This window comes from Bactrocera oleae, chromosome 5 (assembly GCF_042242935.1).
Source record: "Bactrocera oleae isolate idBacOlea1 chromosome 5, idBacOlea1, whole genome shotgun sequence".
Lineage (NCBI taxonomy): Eukaryota > Metazoa > Arthropoda > Insecta > Diptera > Tephritidae > Bactrocera > Bactrocera oleae.
In genome coordinates this window covers 25,833,132-25,857,266 of record NC_091539.1, presented here as the reverse complement: position 1 = coordinate 25,857,266, position 24,135 = coordinate 25,833,132, and the positions used below count along the sequence as shown (strand labels likewise).

General features: G+C 35.7%; 1 protein-coding gene across 2 annotated transcripts in view; it reads left to right on the top strand.

The window, feature by feature from the left end:
- HUWE1 (HECT, UBA and WWE domain containing E3 ubiquitin protein ligase 1) overlaps positions 1-12,672 on the top strand; it is a 38,622-nt gene extending 25,950 nt beyond the window's left edge. The window contains exon 12 of one of the 2 annotated variants that reach the window (XM_070110244.1): positions 12,393-12,672. In XM_070110244.1, coding sequence (XP_069966345.1) covers positions 12,393-12,495 — 103 coding nt within the window. In that variant the 3' untranslated portion in view covers positions 12,496-12,672. Of the gene's footprint in view, positions 1-6,230; positions 6,511-12,392 lie in introns of those variants that run through there. The other variant, XM_014241270.3, reaches the window with a different exon arrangement.
- Positions 12,673-24,135: the final 11,463 nt, after the last annotated feature.

Below are 24,135 nucleotides of genomic sequence, written 5' to 3'. Positions count from 1 at the left end.
ATAATTCTACACCCATAGAAACTCCCGTCCTTATTAGCAAAAAACTGGGACAGTCTATTTTCCCAAGCTTCTGTTGAGTTGAATTTTTCACCAACAAAATCGTTAGACATAGACAGAAACAGGTAGTAATCAGTTGTTACCAGGTCCGGTCTATAAGTGTTAGAACTACCCAACCAAGCTCCCAGAGCTTCGTGCGAGTCACTATGAGTGGCCTGGAAATGTCCTGATGAATCCAAATCCTCTTCTATTGGTCAAAGCTGACCGCAGAATTAAGAGAACGACCGATCCCAATAATCACATAGCAAAACCCCCTGACCGTCTATCCTGGATTGGACACCGTTTGGGCCAGCTCACCCCGACTCGACGATTTCTATTATTTTGTGGATATTTTCGACAATTGGTTTTCCAGAGTGTTGTACATCTTTGACATCCTAAATACCGGAACATAATTGACGAAACCAAGATTGCGCATGACAAACTGTTACAGTATCAGGACCATAAACTGTATTTACATTTTCAGCGGCCAGGCTTGCATTTTCGCCTCTATCGAAGAAAAACTGTAAAATATGGCGTATTTTATCTTTGACGTGTGATCAGCTTATACTGAGTCAAGTAATCACAAAATTGTCTAAGAATTTTTTCTGTACAAAATTTATTCTTTCTAATGCTTTTTTACCTCTCCTCTATCGATGGAAAATTATAAATAATGCTTATTTTCTTTTTGCTGGCATTACATTTTAAATATGATTTCTGGCATAAGACCGCCATGGCTGGCTCGGATGTAGTCCAATCTGGACGTCTAATTCTCGGTGACTTCTCTCAACCTTTGTGGCCGTATATCGGCAATAACACGGCGAATGTTTTCTTCCAATGGCGTTTGTGGCTTATGCGCATAGACCAATGACTTTACATAACCCCACAGAAGGTAGTCTAGCGATGTTAAATCACAAGATCTTGGAGGCCAATTCACAGGTCCAAAACGTGAAATTAGGCGGTCACCAAACTTGTGTTTCAATAAATCGATTGTTTTACGAGTTGTGAGACATGTTGCGCCGTCTTGTTGGAACCACATCTCCTGAACATCATGGTGGTTCAATTCAGGAATGAAAAAGTTAGTAATCATGGCTCTATACCGATCACCATTGACTGTAACGTTCTGGCCATCATCGTTTTTGAAGAAGTACGGACCAATGATTCCACCAGCCCATAAAGCGCACCAAACAGTCAGTTTTTCTAGATGTAACGGTGACATACACTTGAGGATTAGCTTCACTCCAAATGCGGCAGTTTTGTTTGTTGACGTAGCCATTCAAGCAAAAATGAGCTTCATCGCTAAAAAAAATTGTCGACGATAAAATGAACGTAGTGCGTGATACGTATTCCGCACAAAACCATTATTTTCGAAATAAAATTGCACTATTTGCAAGCGTTGTTCAGGTGTGAGTCTATTCATGATGAATTGCCAAACCAAACTGAGAATAAATCACTTAACAGCTGTTAAATCGGTCACCATCTTGAACAGTAATGCCAACTTAAAGTTCTATACCTCGAAAAAAACACCCGTTATTATAGGTAGATTGTATACTCACTTTATAAATTTAATTCACAAGACTAAATATATTATTATATTGGGTAATATAATATAATGGTGTATGTATGAGGAAAAAGTCAAATAAAGATTGTGAAATCATTATGTCATGCATAGGCGGCTTAGACAAATTTCTGGACATACCAGTATTTCATTCACATTCACGGCTAAACCAAATTTTGCTTAAATAAACATGTCCACTTAATTTCGTTAAAACTTCACACATATTTTCCGACTTAAACGGTTTACAGTCACGTGAAAGTCGGAAATCATATCGTATCGAGTATATTGGGGCTAGGAAAAGCTGTGATTCATTGCATTAACTTTTTACGGTACTCAATTATACTAAAGAACATGTTTTATGAAGATTAGGTATAAAGTCAACCTGAAGTTCGAAAATCTTTATATGAGGTATTACTCCTTTTTGGCAGAAGAGCACACTATTATCAGGAAAAGATTCTCTAAAGTTCAATAACAAACCTCAGAGATTTACTATATTTTCCGTAGAATATCAGTTATAGTCACTGATTTCGACAATTTTTTAACGGGTGACATTTACGCACCTCAGGGCACTCTTTGTGCAAAGTTCTATTCCGATACATCCGTCATGTGAAAGATTCATATGGAATTTAAAATCGTGATACATGGGAAATAGGCGAGGTTGTTGTCCGATTTCGCTCATTTTCACAAGGTAACGGTAACATACGAATGTCAAGATAATTTTGTGCACCAAATTTGGTAGATTTCATCTAAATGCTATGAGGACCTTTCATATAGGACGTTGAATTTAATGCTTCTGGAATATTTATTTAGTGAGTTATCACTTCAAGTAGTTTTCCGCATAACCCTAATATGATGAGTGAGCGGGGCTATCATCGGATTTTATTCTATTCGTTACCAAATTATTAAAAATAAGCTTGTAGGACTTTATTTGACAATCCCATTTCTGATACAAATTGTAACGGATTTACTGAATTAATCGCCTACTGCTTCTGGAAAAGTTAAATAAAAGTCCCAATTTAATTCCTATACACTAGTCTTTATTTCTAATTTAAATAACTTATCACTTTATTATTCGTCATTCGAGTTTACAACGAGCACTGTGTCCGGTGCCGCTCCGGCAACCTTTATGTAGTAGATCGCCACTCGAACAATCTGGCAACTACATATTCCGGTGTCTAAATGATTTAGGTAAATTAACGTCGATTCTGTTCTAGCATAGGTGTTTTCCACAATACAGATACAAAATAATATTTTTAAAAATATTTATTTCTGTTATTGCAAACTAAGCTTGAGATTAAATTTGCATGTTTTTTTTATTATCACACTACACAAACTGTATACCTTACAATTGGAACATACTTGTAATGTTGTGTATAAATTCTGCTTTTTCTTTAATGCGATAAGAACATGTTTTACATATTCGAGCATTTTCATCTAAAAATCTATACAAAGTTAGAAGCCACTTATAGTTCTATTGTTTCTGCCACAAATCCTGATGTTATTCTATGGAGCAGTAGCCATAGTTTTAGATGGCTTGAAGTCATCTTTGCAATCAACTTGCGTAACCACGGTGTTTACATTCAAATTTATTTTTAAATTTAATACATTTAATGCATTAGCAACGAATTTTGATGTGTGTAAAAATGTATGGTATGCAGTTTAATCAGCCGCACAAAAGAAAACCAAAGCTCACGCTTCACTCTTTTTAATTCAGTATTGTAATATGAAGTGTTTTTACCGACTTTCAATTATATAATCTAATTTGTACATATGTATGTATGTTTTGAAAAGAATAAATAAATATTTTCCATAAAAATAACCTAGAAAACTCATGCTGCAGTTTATTCCTTTCACGGTTACTAAAATTACAAGCCATTTATAAATTTCCTTAACTCAACTACAAAATACCTTGACCTTGAGCCTCTCAAATACTTGTGTTTCTAAATTGTTATATTAATTAAATTTCCCAAAACACTTCTGCAACATTTTTAACGATTCCTTAGCCGTGATTCTATTGGAAACCCAAAATTTTAATAAAATTGGTTTTGCATGGTAAAATCGCAAGAAAAAAAATCAAAATACAAATATATTATCAATTCGGTTTGCGCGTGTAGTTTAAATGGACCTGTTCGAGCCAAATCAAATGATCATATAGTATATTAGGTATATGAGGGCTAGGGAAGTTTTAATCTGATTTTGTACATTTTTTTCATACGGGCACACTATTATCAAAATAAAAATTGTATTCGTTTTCAATAGGCCCTGGTGTCCTTATATTCGGTATCTGGAAGCTTGAAAAATTATACATATATTTAGCATATATGTATTTCGGCAAGTTTAAGACGTGTTGAATATCTTAAAGGCACTTTTTGTGCAAAGTTTTATTCTGATAACTTCATTGATGTTTGCATTATACTATACTGCAATCAGATGGAATTTAAAAGTTTGTTATATGGGAAGCAGGCGTACTGGTCATCCGATTTCGCTTCCGATTTTCAGAGCGTATGATAGGAATGTTTGTATAACCAAGTTTGGTTGAAATTGGTCATCCTGAGATATAGGATTTCACCTAAAGGTGGGCGGTGCCATACCCCAATTTTTACAACCGAAACTTTTTTTTAACAACTTGGCTGTTAAATGTAATGCTTGTTTCGCCTTTATTCACTGAATTATCGCACTTTTAGTAGTTTTCAACATAATCGTAAAATGGGGAGTGGGCGGGGCTATCTTCCGATTTTACATATTTTCGTACTGTGGCAGGTCTGCCGAAAAGATTTGTCCACAGAAATTTTGATTGAAATTGCTTTGTATCTTAATTTGCAGCGTAGTTATGGCACTTTATAGTTTTCCGCTTAACGATATTTTATTCCCCGGTTATTCCCGTTTTACCCAAATATATTATAACCTAAAAGAAATATGTCTACAGTATACTTAATGCGTCTAATTTCGATTTTTTCCGATTGAACACTTTCGCTCATTACATCTTCTTTTATTGAAAAAAAAAACGATTTTTGGGAATTAAAAGATAGAAACTATTGTATCAGTTGTAAAATTTTGGGGATATATTAACATATATTTTATGAGTACAAAATCAAAATTTTTAACTAAAAAATTTAAAATATTTCAAGTTACACGCGATCACAGACGGCGTTAAAAAAGACACTGTACTGATTCCGGTCTTCTCTAAATATGAAATTTTTTTTAAATATCTCCTTCAGGATACGATCTTCTTGGTCGTTAATCCAGTTCACTTAAAAGTCACGGGATTTGTAAAAATTCTTAACAACTCGATAGAAGATTTACTACAACTAACTTATATCACATGTTTAATGTCTCCGATCGCAAAGCCATCTTTGCATGAATCAGTCATTTTTGATATATTTCACATTTTATCTTTAAACACTTCAGGTGCACTAAACTAAAAGGTAAAAGAAAACATAAGATTCATTATATAACAAAACAGATCCAAACTGACCTAAACTTTTTTAAATAACATATACTGTGCAAATTCAAAGTTCGCATATGAGACACATATGTACATTGGTGGATGAATTTCTTTGTCAGCTACTATAAAAATATTTTTTTCAATATCATAGGCTTAATTTAGCAACATTTCCAAACAAAAATTTAGCAATTTAAATTTCAGCTGCTTAACAACTGCTCTTTGGTCGAGAAGGCTAAAGCATCCAAAGAAGAAAAAATTAATGATTTTTTTATTAGAAAAATATAACGAAATGTTAACTAAATAAATATATTCATAAATTATTTCTGTATATGACCAATGAAAAAGTGATGAAATGGCTCATCAATAAAGAAATGTTATTCAGTACATAATTATCGTTAGAGATATTGAACAACTCAAGATTTCCAAAATTAATATAAATTAGAAACATACTGCTATATTAGACCCTTCTTAAAACCTACTCTTACTTTTACTTATGATTACAAATAATAAAGAAATTTCAACTCTTTAGCTAAGTATTAATGCCTTTACAGTAAGTATTAAATTATATATTATTTTGATATTAATCTATATATATAATATAAAAACGAAACCCGTTTCCCGTTGTCACGGCATAACTTGAGAACGGCTAGACCGATATGGCTGGTTTTTTTTGCAGTTTTCTAATACTCTAGAAGGTTCATACGGAAAAAAGTATTAAGAAAATGTCTCAGAAAGATTGAAAAAATAATTTAATTTTGCTATTTTAAAAAACGCGCATAACAAATGTAATCGTCATTCACAGCCATAGACTATATTGAAAGTAGTAGTGCATCGTTTGTTCGGAATTGTGGTTACTTAATTAAATTCTATCGCCTTTTCAGCTATGGCGAGACCAGGGAAATAGGGATTCATTTTTATATGGAGGGTATTATAGATTCCAGTTTAAATTGAATAGGTACTCATACCTAAGATAGGACAACTGTCAGCTATACAAAATAAAGTAGTGCAGTATGGCGGTACGAAGTTCGCCGGGTCAACTAGTAAACATATAAAAAATTACTTTTTTGTTAAGAAGTGATATCCATATTTTTAGCGACATTGCGATAAAGATATATTCATAAATATACATTTCAAATTAAAATACTTCTTTAATTAATTTTTATAATCTGACTTATTACTATTTGCCTTTTTCAGCTTTAATCAGTTGGATTTGCCTATGTACAAATCATATGAAAAATTACGAAGTAGCCTGCTTAAAGCCATCCATGAGTGCTCGGAAGGATTTGGCTTTGCATAAATATAAATGAAACTTAACAAAATTAAACAAATGTTTTAAAATAATTATTTCATATTTCATGAAGGAGGTCACAAATTAAGTAAATGGTGTGTTGACTTATATTTGTGTTCCCTTTATATTATGATTCCAAATAAAAATCAGCTTAGGAGTTTATAAAATTGGCCTGCAAAGCGATAATTGCTTTGTTTTATTATTCCATTTCTCTAAGGTTACGATAGGCCTTTGAACGTTTTTACATTCTGATGAATGTCGTTGTATTCCATTTCTTTAAGTTGTATCTTGCGAGTTCTGTCACAAATTTAAGTAATCCTTCAAATATTTTAAATTAAAATGTAAACTCAGGTTTGTTATTTGAGTTTAAAAAGATATAGGGTGATCCAAAAAAGCGGTACTTTTTTATGGTCAACATAATCGGCCTACTGAGCGTACTATACGCAACACCATCACCCATCTTGAGACCCAGTATTCATTATTGGATAATATTCGATTGAATAGACCACGACAGAGTGTACACGAAGACCGTGGAGAGTCGTTCACAGCAACTCGGACTGACGTATGTAACGACTTGGCGCAATTTACGTCGAAATCTTAAATTGAAAGTGTGCAAAATTCTTCGGTCATCGAAAATTGGACTCAATGGATGGACCATCTGAGACGTAGCCGCGGCCAACATTTGAAAACGATACTCTTCAAAAAATAAATGCCAAAGTATAATCTTTCGAATGATAACAAACATTGCTTATTAAATTTTATTTTTCTGTGTTTTTTCTTTAAAAGAGTAGGGGACCTCGAAATGGATCTCTCTTACTACCTTAGCAGCCTTTCGCAAAGCAAAATCATGTTATAGTATTGGAATTTCAGCTATAGGCAAATTGCTGAAAAAAAGTGTAGTGTGCAATTCTCTTAAAAATATGTCAAAATAAGAGGAAAATATGAAAGGACGCGACAGAGCGTACATCTTCCGTATTTGCTAAGAAATATTTGAGTTGACAATGTAAATGAATACATTCATTGCCTAGCGTCTCTTACAAATCGTCAGGATATTTATTAACTAGTTTATTGGAACGATTTTTTAATTTTCTTGTTCAAAAATAGGTTGCTTTTCATTTACTCGTGATTTATCTGGCAAAATTTTTCTTAATTTTTTGCGCAAGTGTCATAAAGATGTCTAAAGATTCTCTATCAATAAACATAGTTTCTGGATGGCTCGTTTCATGTATCCTCTAGCGGTTCTCAACGTGACATTGCGGACCACTCCATCAGCTCCGGGGTGAAGTGTTATCACTCGACCCTGGCACCAGTGAGTGGGAGGCAGGTTCTCGTGTTTGACTAGAACGATATCGTTCACCCTTATATTCCTCGCGCGCTGAAACCATTTGTTCCGTCTCTGCAGACTGGATTCTCATTCCATCGCTCCCAGAATCCTTGTTGAATTTGACGTATCCATTGCCATTGTTTCAGCCGGTTGCTAGGAATATGTTTGATATGGAAATCACCTGGCGTTAATGCAAGTTTCTCTTCAGGATCGTCATAGAGTGGTATAATAGGACGGGAATTAAGACAGGCCTCTATTCTTACGGCCAGTGTCTGCAGCTGACTACATCACCTGCGCACCCACACAGCATGTCAAATGATGCTTAGCGGACTTCACAGCAGTCTCCCAGAGGCCTCCTTGATGTGGCGCACTGGGGCTGCTGCGAGATCTTCCTTCAAGAGTCGGTTGGCACCAACAAAGACTGTACCAGTACCACTATATAAATCCCCACAGGGACCGCGTCGGGTGACGAAACGAGTGAAAGCATCTAAAAAGGCCTGTGGCGATAGGTCATCAAGCACCTCAATGTGTACGGCCTTGGTGACCATGCACACGAATATTGCGAGATACGTCTTGATAAGCGTTCGAAAGCGTTTCGTTCCGATACGTTGTGTAAAAGGCCCACAGTAATCGACACCAGGGCTTCAGGGGTATGTCAGCTCCTGTATTCTACGAACCCGATTTGATATGAATGGTTTAAGTGTTGCTGGATCCTTCCTCAGCCAACACAATACGATCGCTGAGTCCGACCACAGATAGTAGGGAACGTCACCTAATCGCAAAGATTTTCTCACTATCTGGAATGTCTATGCAAGAAGGAGCACTGCCGCAAGTCAAGGCGTGGAATAGTAGCAGTTTTGAGTGATGCCACCTTGGTGCGCGCCGTCAGAAATGTGAAACGCACCGAACCGTTTGGGTTCGACGTCTTCGCATAAATAACTGCGGCATAAGCATGTGAGCTAGAATCCCAAAACCCGTGAAATGATGTCTGAACGCGTGGAATCGTTCCCATCCACCATTCGACGCGAATTTGATTGAGCTCCGGAAGCTGTGACCGATAGTTTAACCAATCACGGCAAAGATCTTCAGGCAATGGGGAGTCCCAGAAATAGACCCGCAGACCACAGTCGCTGAATGAATATTTTCCCATTTACGATAACAGGCGATAATAATCCAGTAGGATCGAAGAGACGTGCCACCTCGCTGAGTACACGGCGCTTCGTTGGAATTTCTACTCTTTGACATATATCGACGCGAAAGAGTAACTGATCTTTCAGTGCGTCCAATCTTAAGCCCAAAATGGAAGCTTCACCAGAATAGAAAATATAACTAGAAAGTGACGGCTCATTAGATAAACGCATCATCACCTGACTATCGTTCGAGTGCCATTTCCTTAGGGTGCACTGTCCCGCAGATAAGATGGCGTCCACGTTCTCAGCCAGCTCCACTGCTTCGGTAACGCTTTCGCAACTTGTTAAGAAGTCGTCAACATAAAACGAGGTTAATATCGCAGTTCGAGCACGAGTCGCTTGTTGTATGTCGGGAATCACAGCGGAATTATTACAAGTACATTGTTGTAGGGTTCGTACTGCATTGTAAGGACTGCAGGCCATGCCATATGTGATGGTATACAGGTGATACACCCGGATCTTGTTTTCAGCAGACTTTCGCCATATAATTCGTTGATAGTCGCGATGTTCAGATGCAACTACCACTTGCCTGAACATCTTCTCTATGTCCGCAGTTATCGCCACTCGATAGCGACGAAAACGTAAAAGTATACTACTCAGTGAATCCTGAAGTGTTGGACCTACCAGTTGAATATCGTTCGATGAGATTCCAGTGCTGGTAGGTGCCGAAGCGTTGAACACCACGCGGAGTTATCACACTTCAAGTAGTTTTCCGCATAACCCTAATATGATGAGTGAGCGGGGCTATCATCGGATTTTATTCTATTCGTTACCAAATTATTAAAAATAAGCTTATAGGACTTTATTTGACAATCCCATTTCTGATACAAATTGTAACGGATTTACTGAATTAATCGCCTACTGCTTCTGGATTGTTAAATAAAAGTCCGAATTTAATTCCTATACACTAGTTTTTATTTCTAATTTAAATAACTTATCACTTTATTATTCGTCATTCGAGTTTACAACGAGCACTGTGTCCGGTGCCGCTCCGGCAACCTTTATGTAGTAGATCGCCACTCGAACAATCTGGCAACTACATATTCCGGTGTCTAAATGATTTAGGTAAATTAACGTCGATTCTGTTCTGTTCTAGCATAGGTGTTTTCCACAATACAGATACAAAATAATATTTTTAAAAATATTTATTTCTGTTATTGCAAACTAAGCTTGAGATTAAATTTGCTTGTTTTTTTTATTATCACACTACACAAACTGTATACCTTACTTTGGAACATACTTGTAATGTTGTGTATAAATTCTGCTTTTTCTTTAATGCGATAAGAACATGTTTTACATATTCGAGCATTTTCATCTAAAAATCTATACAAAGTTAGAAGCCACTTATAGTTCTATTGTTTCTGCCACAAATGATGTTATTCTATGGAGCAGTAGCCATAGTTTTAGATGGCTTGAAGTCATCTTTGCAATCAACTTGCGTAACCACGGTGTTTACATTCAAATTTATTTTTAAATTTAATACATTTAATGCATTAGCAACGAATTTTGATGTGTGTAAAAATGTATGGTATGCAGTTTAATCAGCCGCACAAAAGAAAACCAAAGCTCACGCTTCACTCTTTTTAATTCAGTGTTGTAATATGAAGTGTTTTTACCGACTTTCAATTATATAATCTAATTTGTACATATGTATGTATGTTTTGAAAAGAATAAATAAATATTTTCCATAAAAATAACCTAGAAAACTCATGCTGCAGTTTATTCCTTTCACGGTTACTATAATTACAAGCCATTTATAAATTTCCTTAACTCAACTACAAAATACCATGACCTTGAGCCTCTCAAATACTTGTGTTTCTAAATTGTTATATTAATTAAATTTCCCAAAACACTTCTGCAACATTTTTAACGATTCCTTAGCCGTGATTCTATTGGAAACCCAAAATTTTAATAAAATTGGTTTTGCATGGTAAAATCGCAAGAAAAAAAAATCAAAATACAAATATATTATCAATTCGGTTTGCGCGTGTAGTTTAAATGGACCTGTTCGAGACAAATCAAATGATCATATAGTATATTAGGTATATGAGGGCTAGGGAAGTTTTAATCTGATTTTGTACATTTTTTATGTAAATATTTCAAGTTACACGCGATCACAGACGGCGTTAAAAAAGACGCTGTACTGATTCCGTTCTTCTCTAAACATGAAATTTTTTTTAAATATCTCCTTCAGGATACGATCTTCTTGGTCGTTAATCCAGTTCACTTAAAAGTCACGGGATTTGCAAAATTCTTAACAACTCGATAGAAGATTTACAACAACTAACTTATATCACATGTTTAATGTCTCCGATCGCAAAGCCATCTTTGCATGAATCAGTCATTTTCGATATATTTCACATTTTGTCTTTAAACACATCAGGTACACTAAACTAAAAGGTAAAAGAAAACATAAGATTCATTATATAACAAAACAGATCCAAACTGACCTAAACTTTTTTAAATAACATATACTGTGCAAATTCAAAGTTCGCATATGAGACACATATGTACGTTGGTGGATGAATTTCTTTGTCAGCTACTATAAAAATATTTTTTTCAATATCATAGGCTTAATTTAGCAACATTTCCAAACAAAAATTTAGCAATGTAAATTTCAGCTGCTTAACAACTGCTCTTTGGTCGAGAAGGCTAATGCATCCAAAGAAAAAAAAATTAATGAATTTTTTATTAGAAAAATATAACGAAATGTTAACTAAATAAATATATTCATAAATATATTCATAATTATCGTTAGAGATATTGAACAACTCAAGATTTCCAAAATTAATATAAATTAGAAATATACTGCTATATTAGACCCTTCTTAAAACCTACTCTTACTTTTAGTTATGATTACAAATAATAAAGAAATTTCAACTCTTTAGCTAAGTATTAATGCCTTTACAGTAAGTATTAAATTATATATTATTTTGATATTAATCTATATATATAATATAAAAATGAAACCCGTTTCCCGTTGTCACGGCATAACTTGAGAACGGCTAGACCGATATGGCTGGTTTTTTTTTGCAGTTTTCTAATACTCTAGAAGGTTCATACGGAAAAAAGTATTAAGAAAATGTCTCAGAAAGATTGAAAAAATAATTTAATTTTGCTATTTTAAAAAACGCGCATAACAAATGTAATCGTCATTCACAGCCATAGACTATATTGAAAGTAGTAGTGCATCGTTTGTTCGGAATTGTGGTTACTTAATTAAATTCTATCGCCTTTTCAGCTATGGCGAGACCAGGGAAATAGGGATTCATTTTTATATGGAGGGTATTATAGATTCCAGTTTAAATTGAATAGGTACTCATACCTAAGATAGGACAACTGTCAGCTATACAAAATAAAGTAGTGCAGTATGGCGGTACGAAGTTCGCCGGGTCAACTAGTAAACATATAAAAAATAACTTTTTTGTTAAGAAGTGATATCCATATTTTTAGCGACATTGCGATAAAGATATATTCATAAATATACATTTCAAATTAAAATACTTCTTTAATTAATTTTTATAATCTGACTTATTACTATTTGCCTTTTTCAGCTTTAACCAGTTGGATTTGCCTATGTACAAATCATATGAAAAATTACGAAGCAGCCTGCTTAAAGCCATCCATGAGTGCTCGGAAGGATTTGGCTTTGCATAAATATAAATGAAACTTAACAAAATTAAACAAATGTTTTAAAATAATTATTTCATATTTCGTGAAGGAGGTCACAAATTAAGTAAATGGTGTGTTGACTTATATTTGTGTTCCCTTTATATTATGATTCCAAATAAAAATCAGCTTAGGAGTTTATAAAATTGGCCTGCAAAGCGATAATTGCTTTGTTTTATTATTCCATTTCTCTAAGGTTACGATAGGCCTTTGAACGTTTTTACGTTCTGATGAATGTCGTTGTATTCCATTTCTTTAAGTTGTATCTTGCGAGTTGTGTCACAAATTTAAGTAATCCTTCAAATATTTTAAATTAAAATGTAAACTCAGGTTTGTTATTTGAGTTTAAAAAGATATAGGGTGATCCAAAAAAGCGGTACTTTTTTATGGTCAACATAATCGGCCTACTGAGCGTACTATACGCAACACCATCACCCATCTTGAGACCCAGTATTCATTATTGGATAATATTCGATTGAATAGACCACGACAGAGTGTACACGAAGACCGTGGAGAGTCGTTCACAGCAACTCGGACTGACGTATGTAACGACTTGGCGCAATTTACGTCGAAATCTTAAATTGAAAGTGTGCAAAATTCTTCGGTCATCGAAAATTGGACTCAATGGATGGACCATCTGAGACGTAGCCGCGGCCAACATTTGAAAACGATACTCTTCAAAAAATAAATGCCAAAGTATAATCTTTCGAATGATAACAAACATTGCTTATTAAATTTTATTTTTCTGTGTTTTTTCTTTAAAAGAGTAGGGGACCTCGAAATGGATCTCTCTTACTACCTTAGCAGCCTTTCGCAAAGCAAAATCATGTTATAGTATTGGAATTTCAGCTATAGGCAAATTGCTGAAAAAAAGTGTAGTGTGCAATTCTCTTAAAAATATGTCAAAATAAGAGGAAAATATGAAAGGACGCGACAGAGCGTACATCTTCCGTATTTGCTAAGAAATATTTGAGTTGACAATGTAAATGAATACATTCATTGCCTAGCGTCTCTTACAAATCGTCAGGATATTTATTAACTAGTTTATTGGAACGATTTTTTAATTTTCTTGTTCAAAAATAGGTTGCTTTTCATTTACTCGTGATTTATCTGGCAAAATTTTTCTTAATTTTTTGCGCAAGTGTCATAAAGATGTCTAAAGATTCTCTATCAATAAACATAGTTTCTGGATGGCTCGTTTCATGTATCCTCTAGCGGTTCTCAACGTGACATTGCGGACCACTCCATCAGCTCCGGGGTGAAGTGTTATCACTCGACCCTGGCACCAGTGAGTGGGAGGCAGGTTCTCGTGTTTGACTAGAACGATATCGTTCACCCTTATATTCCTCGCGCGCTGAAACCATTTGTTCCGTCTCTGCAGACTGGATTCTCATTCCATCGCTCCCAGAATCCTTGTTGAATTTGACGTATCCATTGCCATTGTTTCAGCCGGTTGCTAGGAATATGTTTGATATGGAAATCACCTGGCGTTAATGAAAGTTTCTCTTCAGGATCGTCATAGAGTGATATAATAGGACGGGAATTAAGACAGGCCTCTATTCTTACGGCCAGTGTCTGCAGCTGACTACATCACCTGCGCACCCACACAGCGTGTCAAATGATGCTTAGCGGACTTCACAGCAGTCTCCCAGAGGCCTCCTTGATGTGGCGCACTGGGGCTGCTGCGAGATCTTCCTTCAAGAGTCGGTGGGCACCAACAAAGACTGTACCAGTACCACTATATAAATCCCCACAGGGACCGCGTCGGCTGACGAAACGAGGGAAAGCATCTAAAAAGGCCTGTGGCGATAGGTCATCAAGCACCTCAATGTGTACGGCCTTGGTGACCATGCATGCGAATATTGCGAGATACGTCTTGATAAGCGTTCGAGAGCATTTCGTTCCGATACGTTGTGTAAAAGGCCCACAGTAATCGACACCAGGGCTTCAGGGGTATGTCAGCTCCTGTATTCTACGAACCCGATTCGATATGAATGGTTTAAGTGTTGCTGGATCCTTCCTCAGCCAACACAATACGATCGCTGAGTCCGACCACAGATAGTAGGGAACGTCACCTAATCGCAAAGATTTTCTCACGTTCTGGAATGTCTCTGCAAGAAGGAGCACTGCCGCAAGTCAAGGCGTGGAATAGTAGCAGTTTTGAGTGGTGCCACCTTGATGCGCGCCGTCAGAAATGTGAAACGCACCGAACCGTTTGTGTTCGACGTCTTCGCATAAATAACTGCGGCATAAGCATGTGAGCTAGAATCGCAAAACCCGTGAAATGATGTCTGAACGCGTGGAATCGTTCCCATCCACCATTCGACGCGAATTTGATTGAGCTCCGGAAGCTGTGACCGATAGTTTAACCAATCGCGGCAAAGATCTTCAGGCAATGGGGAGTCCCAGGATAGACCCGCAGACCACAGTCGCTGAATGAATATTTTCCCATTTACGATAACAGGCGATAATAATCCAGTAGGATCGAAGAGACGTGCCACCTCGCTGAGTACACGGCGCTTCGTTGGAATTTCTACTCTTTGACATATATCGACGCGAAAGAGTAACTGATCTTTCAGTGCGTCCAATATTAAGCCCAAAATGGAAGCTTCACCAGAATAGAAAATATAACTAGAAAGTGACGGCTCATTAGATAAACGCACCATCACCTGACTATCGTTCGAGTGCCATTTCCTTAGGGTGCACTGTCCCGCAGATTAGATGGCGTCCACGTTCTTAGCCAGCTCCACTGCTTCGGTAACGCTTTCGCAACTTGTTAAGAAGTCGTCAACATAAAACGAGTTTAATATCGCACTTCGAGCACGAGTCGCTTGTTGTATGTCGGGAATCACAGCGGAATTATTACAAGTACATTGTTGTAGGGTTCGTACTGCTTTGTAAGGACTGCAGGCCATGCCATATGTGATGGTCTTCAGGTGATACACCCGGATTTTGTTTTCAGCAGACTTTCGCCATATAATTCGTTGATAGTCGCGATGTTCAGATGCAACTACCACTTGCCTGAACATCTTCTCTATGTCCGCAGTTATCGCCACTCGATAGCGACGAAAACGTAAAAGTATACTACTCAGTGAATCCTGAAGTGTTGGACCTACCAGTTGAATATCGTTCGATGAGATTCCAGTGCTGGTAGGTGCCGAAGCGTTGAACACCACGCGGAGTTATCACACTTCAAGTAGTTTTCCGCATAACCCTAATATGATGAGTGAGCGGGGCTATCATCGGATTTTATTCTATTCGTTACCAAATTATTAAAAATAAGCTTATAGGACTTTATTTGACAATCCCATTTCTGATACAAATTGTAACGGATTTACTGAATTAATCGCCTACTGCTTCTGGATTGTTAAATAAAAGTCCCAATTTAATTCCTATACACTAGTCTTTATTTCTAATTTAAATAACTTATCACTTTATTATTCGTCATTCGAGTTTACAACGAGCACTGTGTCCGGTGCCGCTCCGGCAACCTTTATGTAGTAGATCGCCACTCGAACAATCTGGCAACTACATATTCCGGTGTCTAAATGATTTAGGTAAATTAACGTCGATTCTGTTCTGTTCTAGCATAGGTGTTTTCCACAATACAGATACAAAATAATATTTTTAAAAATATTTATTTCTGTTATTGCAAACTAAGCTTGAGATTAAATTTGCTTGTTTTTTTATTATCACACTACACAAACTGTATACCTTACTTTGGAACATACTTGTAATGTTGAGTATAAATTCTGCTTTTTCTTTAATGCGATAAGAACATGTTTTACATATTCGAGCATTTTCATCTAAAAATCTATACAAAGTTAGAAGCCACTTATAGTTCTATTGTTTCTGCCACAAATCCTGATGTTATTCTATGGAGCAGTAGCCATAGTTTTAGATGGCTTGAAGTCATCTTTGCAATCAACTTGCGTAACCACGGTGTTTACATTCAAATTTATTTTTAAATTTAATACATTTAATGCATTAGCAACGAATTTTGATGTGTGTAAAAATGTATGGTATGCAGTTTAATCAGCCGCACAAAAGAAAACCAAAGCTAACGTTTCACTCTTTTTAATTCAGTATTGTAATATGAAGTGCTTTTACCGACTTTCAATTATATAATCTAATTTGTACATATGTATGTATGTTTTGAAAAGAATAAATAAATATTTTCCATAAAAATAACCTAGAAAACTCATGCTGCAGTTTATTCCTTTCACGGTTACTATAATTACAAGCCATTTATAAATTTCCTTAACTCAACTACAAAATACCTTGACCTTGAGCCTCTCAAATACTTGTGTTTCTAAATTGTTATATTAATTAAATTTCCCAAAACACTTCTGCAACATTTTTAACGATTCCTTAGCCGTGATTCTATTGGAAACCCAAAATTTTAATAAAATTTGGTTTTGCAAAACAGATCCAAACTGACCTAAACTTTTTTAAATAACATATACTGTGCAAATTCAAAGTTCGCATATGAGACACATATGTACGTTGGTGGATGAATTTCTTTGTCAGCTACTATAAAAATATTTTTTTCAATATCATAGGCTTAATTTAGCAACATTTCCAAACAAAAATTTAGCAATGTAAATTTCAGCTGCTTAACAACTGCTCTTTGGTCGAGAAGGCTAATGCATCCAAAGAAAAAAAAATTAATGAATTTTTTATTAGAAAAATATAACGAAATGTTAACTAAATAAATATATTCATAAATATATTCATAATTATCGTTAGAGATATTGAACAACTCAAGATTTCCAAAATTAATATAAATTAGAAATATACTGCTATATTAGACCCTTCTTAAAACCTACTCTTACTTTTAGTTATGATTACAAATAATAAAGAAATTTCAACTCTTTAGCTAAGTATTAATGCCTTTACAGTAAGTATTAAATTATATATTATTTTGATATTAATCTATATATATAATATAAAAATGAAACCCGTTTCCCGTTGTCACGGCATAACTTGAGAACGGCTAGACCGATATGGCTGGTTTTTTTTGCAGTTTTCTAATACTCTAGAAGGTTCATACGGAAAAAAGTATTAAGAAAATGTCTCAGAAAGATTGAAAAAATAATTTAATTTTTCTATTTTAAAAAACGCGCATAACAAATGTAATCGTCATACACAGCCATAGACTATATTAAAAGTAGTAGTGCATCGTTTGTTCGGAATTGTGGTTACTTAATTAAATTCTATCGCCTTTTCAGCTATGGCGAGACCAGGGAAATAGGGATTCATTTTTATATGGAGGGTATTATAGATTCCAGTTTAAATTGAATAGGTACTCATACCTAAGATAGGACAACTGTCAGCTATACAAAATAAAGTAGTGCAGTATGGCGGTACGAAGTTCGCCGGGTCAACTAGTAAACATAAAAAATAACTTTTTTGTTAAGAAGTGATATCCATATTTTTAGCGACATTGCGATAAAGATATATTCATAAATATATATTTCAAATTAAAATACTTATTTAATTAATTTTTATAATCTGACTTATTACTATTTGCCTTTTTCAGCTTTAACCAGTTGGATTTGCCTATGTACAAATCATATGAAAAATTACGAAGCAGCCTGCTTAAAGCCATCCATGAGTGCTCGGAAGGATTTGGCTTTGCATAAAAATAAATGAAACTTAACAAAATTAAACAAATGTTTTAAAATAATTATTTCATATTTCGTGAAGGAGGTCACAAATTAAGTAAATGGTGTGTTGACTTATATTTGTGTTCCCTTTATATTATGATTCCAAATAAAAATCAGCTTAGGAGTTTATAAAATTGGCCTGCAAAGCGATAATTGCTTTGTTTTATTATTCCATTTCTCTAAGGTTACGATAGGCCTTTGAACGTTTTTACGTTCTGATGAATGTCGTTGTATTCCATTTCTTTAAGTTGTATCTTGCGAGTTGTGTCACAAATTTAAGTAATCCTTCAAATATTTTAAATTAAAATGTAAACTCAGGTTTGTTATTTGAGTTTAAAAAGATATAGGGTGATCCAAAAAAGCGGTACTTTTTTATGGTCAACATAATCGGCCTACTGAGCGTACTATACGCAACACCATCACCCATCTTGAGACCCAGTATTCATTATTGGATAATATTCGATTGAATAGACCACGACAGAGTGTACACGAAGACCGTGGAGAGTCGTTCACAGCAACTCGGACTGACGTATGGAACGACTTGGCGCAATTTACGTCGAAATCTTAAATTGAAAGCGTGCAAAATTCTTCGGTCATCGAAAATTGGACTCAATGGATGGACCATCTGAGACGTAGCCGCGGCCAACATTTGAAAACGATACTCTTCAAAAAATAAATGTCAAAGTATAATCTTTCGAATGATAACAAACATTGCTTATTAAATTTTATTTTTCTGTGTTTTTTCTTTAAAAGAGTAGGGGACCTCGAAATGGATCTCTCTTACTACCTTAGCAGCCTTTCGCAAAGCAAAATCATGTTATAGTATTGGAATTTCAGCTATAGGCAAATTGCTGAAAAAAAGTGTAGTGTGCAATTCTCTTAAAAATATGTCAAAATAAGAGGAAAATATGAAAGGACGCGACAGAGCGTACATCTTCCGTATTTGCTAAGAAATATTTGAGTTGACAATGTAAATGAATACATTCATTGCCTAGCGTCTCTTACAAATCGTCAGGATATTTATTAACTAGTTTATTGGAACGATTTTTTAATTTTCTTGTTCAAAAATAGGTTGCTTTTCATTTACCCGTGATTTATCTGGCAAAATTTTTCTTAATTTTTTGCGCAAGTGTCATAAAGATGTCTAAAGATTCTCTATCAATAAACATAGTTTCTGGATGGCTCGTTTCATGTATCCTCTAGCGGTTCTCAACGTGACATTGCGGACCACTCCATCAGCTCCGGGGTGAAGTGTTATCACTCGACCCTGGCACCAGTGAGTGGGAGGCAGGTTCTCGTGTTTGACTAGAACGATATCGTTCACCCTTATATTCCTCGCGCGCTGAAACCATTTGTTCCGTCTCTGCAGACTGGATTCTCATTCCATCGCTCCCAGAATCCTTGTTGAATTTGACGTATCCATTGCCATTGTTTCAGCCGGTTGCTAGGAATATGTTTGATATGGAAATCACCTGGCGTTAATGCAAGTTTCTCTTCAGGATCGTCATAGAGTGGTATAATAGGACGGGAATTAAGACAGGCCTCTATTCTTACGGCCAGTGTCTGCAGCTGACTACATCACCTGCGCACCCACACAGCATGTCAAATGATGCTTAGCGGACTTCACAGCAGTCTCCCAGAGGCCTCCTTGATGTGGCGCACTGGGGCTGCTGCGAGATCTTCCTTCAAGAGTCGGTTGGCACCAACAAAGACTGTACCAGTACCACTATATAAATCCCCACAGGGACCGCGTCGGCTGACGAAACGAGGGAAAGCATCTAAAAAGGCCTGTGGCGATAGGTCATCAAGCACCTCAATGTGTACGGCCTTGGTGACCATGCACACGAATATTGCGAGATACGTCTTGATAAGCGTTCGAGAGCGTTTCGTTCCGATACGTTGTGTAAAAGGCCCACAGTAATCGACACCAGGGCTTCAGGGGTATGTCAGCTCCTGTATTCTACGAACCCGATTTGATATGAATGGTTTAAGTGTTGCTGGATCCTTCCTCAGCCAACACAATACGATCGCTGAGTCCGACCACAGATAGTAGGGAACGTCACCTAATCGCAAAGATTTTCTCACTATCTGGAATGTCTATGCAAGAAGGAGCACTGCCGCAAGTCAAGGCGTGGAATAGTAGCAGTTTTGAGTGATGCCACCTTGGTGCGCGCCGTCAGAAATGTGAAACGCACCGAACCGTTTGGGTTCGACGTCTTCGCATAAATAACTGCGGCATAAGCATGTGAGCTAGAATCGCAAAACCCGTGAAATGATGTCTGAACGCGTGGAATCGTTCCCATCCACCATTCGACGCGAATTTGATTGAGCTCCGGAAGCTGTGACCGATAGTTTAACCAATCACGGCAAAGATCTTCAGGCAATGGGGAGTCCCAGAAATAGACCCGCAGACCACAGTCGCTGAATGAATATTTTCCCATTTACGATAACAGGCGATAATAATCCAGTAGGATCGAAGAGACGTGCCACCTCGCTGAGTACACGGCGCTTCGTTGGAATTTCTACTCTTTGACATATATCGACGCGAAAGAGTAACTGATCTTTCAGTGCGTCCAATCTTAAGCCCAAAATGGAAGCTTCACCAGAATAGAAAATATAACTAGAAAGTGACGGCTCATTAGATAAACGCACCATCACCTGACTATCGTTCGAGTGCCATTTCCTTAGGGTGCACTGTCCCGCAGATTAGATGGCGTCCACGTTCTTAGCCAGCTCCACTGCTTCGGTAACGCTTTCGCAACTTGTTAAGAAGTCGTCAACATAAAACGAGGTTAATATCGCACTTCGAGCACGAGTCGCTTGTTGTATGTCGGGAATCACAGCGGAATTATTACAAGTACATTGTTGTAGGGTTCGTACTGCATTGTAAGGACTGCAGGCCATGCCATATGTGATGGTCTTCAGGTGATACACCCGGATCTTGTTTTCAGCAGACTTTCGCCATATAATTCGTTGATAGTCGCGATGTTCAGATGCAATTACCACTTGCCTGAACATCTTCTCTATGTCCGCAGTTATCGCCACTCGATAGCGCCGAAAACGTAAAAGTATACTACTCAGTGAATCCTGAAGTGTTGGACCTACCAGTTGAATATCGTTCGATGAGATTCCAGTGCTGGTAGGTGCCGAAGCGTTGAACACCACGCGGAGTTATCACACTTCAAGTAGTTTTCCGCATAACCCTAATATGATGAGTGAGCGGGGCTATCATCGGATTTTATTCTATTCGTTACCAAATTATTAAAAATAAGCTTATAGGACTTTATTTGACAATCCCATTTCTGATACAAATTGTAACGGATTTACTGAATTAATCGCCTACTGCTTCTGGATTGTAAAATAAAAGTCCCAATTTAATTCCTATACACTAGTCTTTATTTCTAATTTAAATAACTTATCACTTTATTATTCGTCATTCGAGTTTACAACGAGCACTGTGTCCGGTGCCGCTCCGGCAACCTTTATGTAGTAGATCGCCACTCGAACAATCTGGCAACTACATATTCCGGTGTCTAAATGATTTAGGTAAATTAACGTCGATTCTGTTCTGTTCTAGCATAGGTGTTTTCCACAATACAGATACAAAATAATATTTTTAAAAATATTTATTTCTGTTATTGCAAACTAAACTTGAGATTAAATTTGCTTGTTTTTTTATTATCACACTACACAAACTGTATACCTTACTTTGGAACATACTTGTAATGTTGTGTATAAATTCTGCTTTTTCTTTAATGCGATAAGAACATGTTTTACATATTCGAGCATTTTCATCTAAAAATCTATACAAAGTTAGAAGCCACTTATAGTTCTATTGTTTCTGCCACAAATGATGTTATTCTATGGAGCAGTAGCCATAGTTTTAGATGGCTTGAAGTCATCTTTGCAATCAACTTGCGTAACCACGGTGTTTACATTCAAATTTATTTTTAAATTTAATACATTTAATACATTAGCAACGAATTTTGATGTGTGTAAAAATGTATGGTATGCAGTTTAATCAGCCGCACAAAAGAAAACCAAAGCTCACGCTTCACTCTTTTTAATTCAGTATTGTAATATGAAGTGTTTTTACCGACTTTCAATTATATAATCTAATTTGTACATATGTATGTATGTTTTGAAAAGAATAAATAAATATTTTCCATAAAAATAACCTAGAAAACTCATGCTGCAGTTTATTCCTTTCACGGTTACTATAATTACAAGCCATTTATAAATTTCCTTAACTCAACTACAAAATACCTTGACCTTGAGCCTCTCAAATACTTGTGTTTCTAAATTGTTATATTAATTAAATTTCCCAAAACACTTCTGCAACATTTTTAACGATTCCTTAGCCGTGATTCTATTGGAAACCCAAAATTTTAATAAAATTGGTTTTGCATGGTAAAATCACAAGAAAAAAAATCGAAATACAAATATATTATCAATTCGGTTTGCGCGTGTAGTTTAAATGGACCTGTTCGAGCCAAATCAAATGATCATATAGTATATTAGGTATATGAGGGCTAGGGAAGTTTTAATCTGATTTTGTACATTTTTTATGTAAATATTTCAAGTTACACGCGATCACAGACGGCGTTAAAAAAGACACTGTACTGATTCCGGTCTTCTCTAAATATGAAATTTTTTTTAAATATCTCCTTCAGGATACGATCTTCTTGATCGTTAATCCAGTTCACTTAAAAGTCACGGGATTTGCAAAATTCTTAACAACTCGATAGAAGATTTACAACAACTAACTTATATCACATGTTTAATGTCTCCGATCGCAAAGCCATCTTTGCATGAATCAGTCATTTTCGATATATTTCACATTTTATCTTTAAACACTTCAGGTACACTAAACTAAAAGGTAAAAGAAAACATAAGATTCATTATATAACAAAACAGATCCAAACTGACCTAAACTTTTTTAAATAACATATACTGTGCAAATTCAAAGTTCGCATATGAGACACATATGTACGTTGGTAGATGAATTTCTTTGTCAGCTACTATAAAAATATTTTTTTCAATATCATAGGCTTAATTTAGCAACATTTCCAAACAAAAATTTAGCAATGTAAATTTCAGCTGCTTAACAACTGCTCTTTGGTCGAGAAGGCTAATGCATCCAAAGAAAAAAAAATTAATGAATTTTTTATTAGAAAAATATAACGAAATGTTAACTAAATAAATATATTCATAAATATATTCATAATTATCGTTAGAGATATTGAACAACTCAAGATTTCCAAAATTAATATAAATTAGAAATATACTGCTATATTAGACCCTTCTTAAAACCTACCCTTTCTTTTAGTTATGATTACAAATAATAAAGAAATTTCAACTCTTTGGCTAAGTATTAATGCCTTTACAGTAAGTATTAAATTATATAATATTTTGATGTTAATCTATATATATAATATAAAAATGAAACCCGTTTCCCGTTGTCACGGCATAACTTGAGAACGGCTAGACCGATATGGCTGGTTTTTTTTGCAGTTTTCTAATACTCTAGAACGTTCATACGGAAAAAAGTATTAAGAAAATGTCTCAGAAAGATTGAAAAAATAATTTAATTTTGCTATTTTAAAAAACGCGCATAACAAATGTAATCGTCATTCACAGCCATAGACTATATTGAAAGTAGTAGTGCATCGTTTGTTCGGAATTGTGGTTACTTAATTAAATTCTATCGCCTTTTCAGCTATGGCGAGACCAGGGAAATAGGGATATTTTTATGGAGGGTATTATAGATTCCAGTTTAAATTGAATAGGTACTCATACCTAAGATAGGACAACTGTCAGCTATACAAAATAAAGTAGTGCAGTATAGTGGTACGAAGTTCGCCGGGTCAACTAGTAAACATATAAAAAATAACTTTTTTGTTAAGAAGTGATATCCATATTTTTAGCGACATTGCGATAAAGATATATTCATAAATAT